Source organism: Scyliorhinus torazame, chromosome 10 (genome assembly GCF_047496885.1).
Source record: "Scyliorhinus torazame isolate Kashiwa2021f chromosome 10, sScyTor2.1, whole genome shotgun sequence".
NCBI classification, from domain to species: Eukaryota; Metazoa; Chordata; class Chondrichthyes; order Carcharhiniformes; family Scyliorhinidae; genus Scyliorhinus; species Scyliorhinus torazame.
This window is the reverse complement of record NC_092716.1, coordinates 221,774,598-221,784,020: the sequence shown is the minus strand read 5'-3', so window position 1 is coordinate 221,784,020 and position 9,423 is coordinate 221,774,598. Positions and strand designations below refer to the sequence as shown.

The 9,423-nt window shown below is 38.4% G+C and overlaps 1 protein-coding gene across 6 annotated transcripts in view; it reads right to left on the bottom strand.

Moving 5' to 3' along the window:
• Positions 1-647: 647 nt before the first annotated feature.
• The window catches only part of rras2 (RAS related 2), a 148,057-nt gene continuing 139,281 nt past the window's right edge, over positions 648-9,423 (bottom strand). For all 6 annotated transcript variants that reach the window (XM_072466428.1, XM_072466433.1, XM_072466432.1 and 3 more), the window contains one exon: positions 648-9,053. In XM_072466428.1, the coding sequence (XP_072322529.1) occupies positions 8,966-9,053 (88 nt within the window). In that variant the 3' untranslated portion in view covers positions 648-8,965. The remainder of the gene's footprint in view (positions 9,054-9,423) is intronic.

Genomic DNA, 9,423 nt, shown 5'->3' with positions numbered 1-9,423 from the left:
TTGGTGTAGAAACTATTCTTTTTTATATCTCACTGGTTTTACAGCCTAAAGCTGTTGGGTGGACAAGCATTTGTGCAATCTCACTTCAGTGGATTAGGGAGAGATGCAATTAACAGGGTGTCTTGTTCAATGTCACACCTAATGGATTTTATCCCAGGAGCCAAGTAATGTAATTCTGCAGTCAACTTCCAAACAGAGGGCAGCACGGTGGCGCAGTGGTTAGCATTGCTGCCTCACGGCGCCGAGGTCCCAGGTTGGATTCCGGCTCTGGGTCACTGTCAGTGTGGATTTTGTACATTCTCCCTGTGTTTGTTTGGGTTTCGCCCCCACAACCCAAAGATGTGCAGGGTAGGTGGATTGCCCACGCTAAATTGCCCCTTAATTGGAAAAAATGAATTGGGTACTCTAAATGTATTTTTTTTTAATTAACAAGAAATAAATAAGTTAAAAACTTCCAAACAGAAAGCCCAATTTGTTTAGTTTTGATGTTCTTAAAACAAAACTTTGTTAAAATCCACATGAAGCCATACAACGATACGGACTTCAATCACAGCAGATGGCTCATGGACAACATATTATTTGGTTCAAATGCTGAAAGACTGTCACAAAGAGAAGCCTCAGAAAGTAAAATACTTGGCCAGAGACAATTGCAATTGTGGTCAAGTTTTAATCACAATTCTAATTAAAGGAGTTAATAACTCAACCAACATTTCTCCTTTGGATGTTAGCACATTTGTACAGATGCCTAGAGTTAAAATTCAGATCCACATTGTGCAGAAATACAGAGTTCCAATTACAGTATACATAAATATATCCCAGTATTTATTTATTCAATCTTCTTTCCCCTTTTATATACTCAGCACTGTTCCATTGTTAAATTGCAGGCAACCTCAAGACGTCTGTCAATTGTAATTAATCAGAGGTTTATTACAGCAGTTTTGGTGATCCTTCCTTTAATCGTGGCAGAGCTTCTCACTGACACTCAACAGCCCAGCTGAGACAAAATCAAAATACTGTGGATGCTAAAATACAAAATTAATGCTGGAAAAAGGCTCAGCATGTCAAGCAGCATCCGTGGCAAGAAACAGAGCAAACATTTCAGGTTAATTGCCATTCTGATGAACCTTTTCCATGAAACGTTATTAACCTTACATGCTGACTTAGTTACCCACCACAGATGCTGCTGACCTGTTGCATTTTTCCATGTTTTGTTCTTGGCCCAACTAAATACCTGCTTTATTAAAAATCTGTTTTAATTAGATACAATCAACTTAAATTGGGAATTATGCAGGTATTAAACACACCTTTTAAAAAGCAAATTTGTAAAATTAATTTATTTTGAATTCAGTTTAGAGACCGCATTAATTCCCATTCCACGCTGCTTCACGCTTTAGTAGAAAGAATATTAAAGTTGCATCTTCTGTTGATCAGTTGATAGGAATGAACTATACACAACACTTCTATCGGATTTGTGATAGAAGAAGATATCTCATGGCAATTTACAGGTCATTGGATACATTCAGTCAGAGGAGAAACATGCCAGAAGGTAGCAAAAATAATGATCAGAGTGTGGTTTGAATACAAGGAAAATGATACGGCAAAAAAGACATGAACGAGTATGGACTCAAACACATGGCTGGAGAGGACCATAAAGCTAGAGGGGGCAATACTATTGAGGAATTCAAAAGAGTAGCATCTTCAATTCAACTGTCTGGAACATATGGAGCAAAGCCCAAGAGCCCTTCCCTTTCCCCACCATTCGTGTTAATGGGTAGGTGTCCATTTTCTGGTCAATACATATTTACCAAGAATTTTGGGGTGATTTTCTTTACTTCATATTTTCTATATAAATTCAAAGTTCTTCCGAATGGTAACATTAATTCAAATGATGAGCATGTGAGCGTTAGTCATGCAAGGACATGAGTCAGTGTTCTCTGTGCTTCATAGATTAGAGGTCACCAAGGAACAAATCCACTCTTGATTTGGCAAAAGGTGTTGACACTAAGTTTTGGCAACAGTGGAACAGGCAGGGGCAGAGGTGATGAAAGAAAATGATCAGAGTGGGCAAATGAAGTCCAAAATGGAGTATGGAGGTCACGCAATATACAGGGTATCAAGATTATGTATCTTGCAGCTGAGCTGAGGCTAAATATTTAATAAGATGCATTTTGAGGGTATAAATTTACAGCTGGTAGTTCAAAATGATTTTTTGGAACATGACAAATAGTTGAAATCAGTTTCATAAACAAAACATACAAAAGTCCAGCTCTCCACAGAATCCCTACAGTGCAGAAGGCCATTCGGCCCATCAAGTCCCTCTGAAAGAGCACCCTACTGGACCTATTCCCCTGCCCTATCCTCGTAACCCAGAAACCCCACCTAACCGTTTGACACTATGGGACAATTTAGAACGGACAATCCACCTAACCTGCACATCTTTGGACTGTGGAAGGAAACAGGGTACCCAGAGGAAACCCTACAGACATGGGAAGAACATGCAAACTCCACAGAGTCACCGAAGGCCAGAATTGAACCCAGGTCCCTGGCACTGTGGCACAGCAGTGCTAACCACTCTCAAATTCACAAGTATAAAATATTATATTTAACACTTGCCTGCTTCCCAGTCACATACTACATCAAGCCAATCTGTGATCTTCATTTTATAGCAGATGTGATCCTAAATTTGTTAAACTGAAGCCGCAACAGTTCCCTTTGTAAATATTTCTGAATTGCATCCATGAAGGAGGAAACAAGATCGCGTGAAATAATGAAAGTTTAATTTTGGATTTTTAATTTTCCTAGTTTGCCTCAATAAACACTCATCACAGACTTGTTCAAAGTAGATGTTTCAATGCAATTCGTTCTATAGGATCACAAGCCATAATAATTAATTTCACTTCCTCTTTTAAGGTGGAAACCATAAGCTTCCACCTGTGAGCACTGGAAAGAGGCATTCCTCTGGCTTCATTTTTAAAGGTTGGGATAACATTGGACTAAATAAACTCATTAAATTTGTTATTAGCAAAATTCAAAGCATTAATGACAATTTGAGAATTCCAATTACATCAAATGGTGACATCTGGTTTCCTTCTTCACCTAAACAATAATGTAGAATGTCAAACGTTTTTATGCTGTATTATCCAAATATATTTTATTAATTTCTTCAAAATTCTGTCTTCCCTTTTACATTCTCCAGCTACCATTAATCAATCATTGGGTAATCGAGCAAAATGCTGCTTGGCCTCTTTATCCTGCACTGTAAATGGTGACTAAGTATGTTCACCCTATATTTTGTTTTTTGAGAAAGCATTTAAACTTTCGGCTTCCGCCTAATTATTCAGAACTGGCACAAGAGAAAAAAAGAACGGATTAAACCTAAATTGATCATCCAGCCTGCCCCATCCTGAAATATTCCACTTGCATGCTTTATCAACCCAAGAACTTGCATGTTTTAGGAAAATGTAGGGACACAAAACAAGGCTATTTTCGGAACATTGGGAAATTCCTCAAGGTTCAGGAGATCATCATTGCTATGCTGTTTAACGTGAAATGTCTTCTGCTAACGTCAACTTGTCCGGCTCCCTTCTGAAGGCCACACAACTACTGCATGTTCCAGCCATCTACTCCAAAAGGTGATGTCTGAAATATACATCTTGGCACCAAACCTACTTATGAATTCTTTTTGCCTTCAGATTCCCCTGCAAATCTTCTCTTCCCCGCCTTACTCAAATCATCCAACCCCCTGAACAGAATCTATTCTCATCAACTTAAATATTCCAGTTCATTTATTTCTTCTAAAATACAAAGTCCTATACACACAGGTGTCATCCACCAATTTAAGGCCCGTACACCTGGTACGTTCCATCAAAATCATCGGTAAAGGTGGACAGAAACAGCCACAACAGAAATTGCTAAGGGATTTCAAGTGGTCAAACCCTTGCAGAGTTGCTTCTATCAATAAATATCCTCCATCAATCCACAGTCCAGTTTACAATTTGATTATACAGGATGTAACTTTACTGAACATCCTTTTGTGTGGCACTTTATCACTGACATATTAAAATACAAGGCACACACCAGGCTATCACCATTCATAAAATTTGTGATTACTTAAAAAAGAATTGACCAAGTTGGTTGAGAAAAGATCTTAATTTTCGTAAGCAAACAGTGTTTCCAAATGATACAGTGCATCTCTAATAATTCATTTGGCAAATGGTCTATAATGAATGCCAGACTAAATAATCACTAATTCCAAGGTTCGGACCTGCTCCCCTTAAATTAATGCAGCACATGGACCACCTTCAAATCCAACAAACAATCCCAAACGTCAACAAACTGTTAAATGCGTGAGTCAGTGGTCAAAGTACAGATCCCATTGCTTTTAATACTCTTGGGAAGTACCATCAAGCCCAGTAGCCCAATTCGACTTAGAATCCAAATTCACAATGGATTCTATTTTAGCGTTATATCTATCAGCTCATGCAATTCTGCATCATTAATAGGTCTTGGGACTTTATCCAGATATTCCTGTAGCATTTCTCTTCCTGGTCATGGAAACATGCAGAGAAAACTGAACCAAACTTAAAAGGCCCGATACCACTCTCACATTTATCTACAATTTTATTCTCCATTGCTCTTTCGAACTGTTATTAGATTGTGGTTAAGTATAATAGGTCTTGTGTTTATTCTTGATCATTAATTTTGTATTTGCTAAAATATATATGTTTATGTTGACGTAGCTTCAGACTTTTAAAAAATAAATTTAGAGTACCCAATTCATTTTTCCAATTAAGGGGCAATTTAGCATGGCCAATCCACCTACCCTGCACATCTTTGGGTTGTGGGGGCGAAACCCACGCAAACACGTGGAGAATGTGTAAACTCCACGGACAGTGACCCAGAGCCGGGATTGAACGATAGACCTCAGCGCCGTGAGGCTGCAATGCTACCCACTGCGCCACCGTGCTGCCCGACTTAGCTTCAGACTTGATCATTATGATTAAATTTCAGGGAATATACTATGATTTTCCCATTGCAGAGTGTGGCTTACAAAAAGGTATCTACTTATCATGCCATCACCCAATGAACCTTGACCAAATTCTCTTGTGCTTGCAAATCTAACTCTTCCAAATCTAAATTTTTCTTCGGTAATATTAAGGTAAATGCATTTAAACCTGTTGTTCTGAGAACTGCTGTCCAGATACTTCTTCATGTGAAAGCTCTGAATAAAGGTAATGTCGCCACAGTCCCAGGTGACCATACGTTGCTTTCCCCTTTTGAGGGGGAGAGCTGACTGGTGATGATTTAACCTGAGGATTCCCACAGGCAAGAGGCAAGGTTGAGAAGGTGGGGCCTTCATGAATAGACATTGTCACAAGCCTATATTCAATTACTCATTTTTAACATACATACAATTTCTTTGTTTATAATCCTGACCAAATTACTAACTATGGGCCAGATTGATTTTTGGGTGAGGGAGAGACATTATTTCACACTTATAATCATGTATGCCCATCTTTTTACATTGTATGCCAGCATTTATCGCTACTAGGTCAAGTGCAGCTCCCACATCCTGTAATATTGCATTGCCATTCTGCCCTAACAGCCTCGGCTCTGTGGTAGCCATTGAAAAGTGATACCAAAATGGCTTAAAGGTAACATTCAATAACAAATTAAACTGAAACACAAATATAATCAGACAAAATACATCAAGAGGCATCAGCGTCTGATCAACGGGAGCATTCTCACCTCACAAAGTCAGAAAACAATGGGCTCACACTCCCTTCCAGCAGCTTGATTATTAATTTCACCTGACACTTTAGTGCAGTACTGAGGGAGGGCTGCACGGCTGAAGGTGTTATCTTCTGAATGGTACACTAAATAAAAACTTTATTTGTTCTCATGTGGTTGTAAAGGATTATTTAACAGCAATGTAAGACGAGGACTTGCGACCATTGCCCGAGTCAAGCTTAATCCTTCAACCAAAATCACAAACACAGAACATCTACCATTTATCTCATTTCTCTTTACGGGACTTTGCTGTGTGCAAACTGACTCCCATATTTCCTGATACTACAGCAATAACAGCACTTCATAAATACTCAATTGTCCCAAAGCACTTCACAGCCAATCAGCATGTGAAAGCCCTATATAAATGCAAATTGTTACTTTCTTTAAAAAGCAGTCTCACACAATCATTTTCATTCTCCAACTACATTGGTATAACATGAGCAGTACTTCTTGTCAGTGGCCATTTTGTTCTTTTTAAATAATGCAAATTAGTGCCAAATCCTGGATAATATTTTTCTGCAGAATCAGAATGAAGACTAGAACAAATAGAGGGAAACTGCTTCCACTGCAGATAAGATAATTTATAAAAGCAGAGCAGAATTGGCAACAGCATAGGGCAGATGATAAGTGTGGTGACTGATGATCCAAACTGCATTGCCTGTAAGTGTGTTGAAAGCAGCTTTAAATCAGAGTTTAAGAGAATGGTCCTTTATTGCCCATCAATTTTATATGTTCACACATTTAACTTTCAAATAGGAGAGAATTGGAGATAGGTTTGAAAAGGAAAAATAAAGGCTATGGGTAAAGTACAGCTTTGGGGCTAATTAGAATGCTCCAAAATAGCCAGCACACATGATGGGTTGAATGGTTTATTTTTGTGTAGTAATATTGAAAATCTGAATTCAATTTGAATTGCAGTTCCAAACAGCCCAAGGCAAAATTGTGTTCTTGATTAATAAGGGGATCAAAGGTTACGGGGAGAAGACAGGAGAATGAGGATGAAGAATGCATCAGCCATGATCGTACGGCGGAGCAGACTCGATGGGCCGATTGGCCTAATTTTGCTCCAGTGTCTTGTGGTCCCCATCTCTGCAATGTTAAAATTCAAGGTCATATTCAAACACAACAGATTTTGCAAATATACTTTATGTTGAAAGACAACTCCAAAGGCAGCTTTGACAACATTCAGCCTCAATCAAATTTTGTGGTATGCCTGTAGTGGCTTAATTCAACATAAGCAAGGTTAACCAACTTGCCCACATTCAGCTTTTGTCCTATTCACCTGCTCACGAGGAATTCTCTCCAACATGTCCTAGTGACCAACACAATGTGAAGCTTTGTACCATTTTTGAAACATGAAGTTTCTAAATCCCACAATTATTATTTTTAACAATGAAATGGCAATCCCTGTGATTCACATGCTGTCCCATCTGCATGGTTAAATATACAATGCATGGAAGCATTGCAAAAATAGCCTATGGCTGATAAATATAGTGCACTGCCAACCTTTTGGGATCAGACTTCGAGACACGAGGACTGCATATTAACAGGAACAATTCTTCGCAGAAGACAGGAAAAAGCACCAACTTACCTTCCGATTGACAGTCATCGAATGTCAAAGACAGCGACTAGAAATAAATCTTGAGCCTCGCACACCTGTTAGCAGAAGGAAAAAGTGTCGCAGCAAAGGAGGCAAAAAGATAAAATAATAGATCTTCCACTAAATTAATCATCTTTTATTCTAGCACCAGAAGCTATACAAGGGTATAGTAAACTTCAAGGAATTGATGTATAGTCACCATCTGGATAGTTGTGCACAACCTTTCAGTGATCCAGCTCGAAGAACAAATCTCAAACCAAGTTACAAATCTGCTGAACTTGTACTCAGAGACCATTCACAGTCAAACCCAAAAAAATATCAGCAGGAGTTTATCAGATTCCACACTATGACATAATAGATCCATCTTCTGCAATGCCTGGTCAGAGCATTCTGGAAAAATCGAGTTAAACTCTGTAGGTAAACTTTGCAGGCACATGACCACATACAGCTGGGTATACCCAGCTACTACAGGGACATTAGGAAAGGACTACCACAGTTTTGTAAATTATACCTATAATTTTGTCAGTTAAAAGTGAAATGTGAGAATTAAATACTCATCTTTACATATACACAAGTTATGCTGTGAACGCATATTTGTTTACAAACATATAAAAATACTTGTTAACTAGTTTGATAAGAAAATAATGTATAAAAGTATATAGCAAAACATTTAATCATCTTCATCAATGGAAGGATCAATTCCATCTCTTTATATTACATGAGGAAAAATCAACTACAATTTAGCACTTTGAATCCCTTATCCCGAAATATTCTCACATCAAAGGAAGACAAATAGAAAGACTTGGAACTCCTCAACAATGATGTGAAATTGCTTTAAAAAAAAAGAAAATCTAGAATGTGCATATCCAGTAAGATCACAGGTTCTTAGCCACATTATTTCTTCAAAATTTCTCTGGATTGTTGAAAATAAATACAGTAGACTGACTGGATTTGGCCACTGGAACAAACTGCAGCATTACATGAAACTCAGAGACTCTCAGCAACAATGAGGTGTTGTTTAAGGCTTATTTCTGTGTGTGTTAGCCAGAGCAAAGAAATAATCGGTTCACCCTCACTCGCTGCCCTTTCCTTGTTGTCAATTGAATAGTTTTGTTTTCTTGGAAATAAAGGATTCATATGTACAATAGCTGATTAGCATGTAACCATACCACTAGAAGTTAAATGGCACTTTGGACGAGACATGTGAGCATGGATTTTAAACACTTCACAAGGCAAGTTAGCTCAAATCAATTGTGTTTACATTCCAAATTTTCTTTCATAATTAGTAGAAATATCATTCCTGAAACAAATAGAACTGTGTGACATTCTAAGTAGCAGCCTTAGTGTTTGTTTTCTTGAAATTTAACTTTTGGCCTTGAGGAAAGAGGGGTGACAAAACTCTCTCCCCCTCAAGAACCTAACACAGCCAACTTTTTCATCAGACTAAGGCTCTCTGCGACCAAACAGTAAGCATGCAGATAAAGAGGCAATACTGATAAGACACACAAAATGATTGAAGGCAGAAATAGGGACAGGTGGTTTGGCAGCTGCTGGGTGAGTACAGGAAACAACATCTCAAAATAGGACACAGTGACAGCCACTACTGTCTTTTTCATTCCGTGAAGGTTCTGGAGAAGGAGGACATTCTTGCTCTTGAAATCTCCTGCAGAAAGTGAGAGAAAGAACAAAAAGTGAATTATTCTCTCTGCACGAAAGCATGGACATTATAGTATAATACAGCAGAGAAGATGGCCATCTGGCCCATCATGACAAAGCCGGCTTTTTGAATGAGGAATCCAATTGCTTTTTCTTCAGCCTTGCAGATTTACTGTTCCCATCCAGATATCAAAATCCATTTTGAAGTTGCTGTTGAATCTGCTTCGAATTACCCATGGGACAATGCAATCCAGATTATCATAACTCACTATATTTTTAAAATCTCATCTCCCCTCTGGTTCTTTCGCCAATTACCTTAAGATTTGCCTTCTGGTTACCAACCCTTCTGCCAGTGGAAATAGTCTATTCTTATTTAC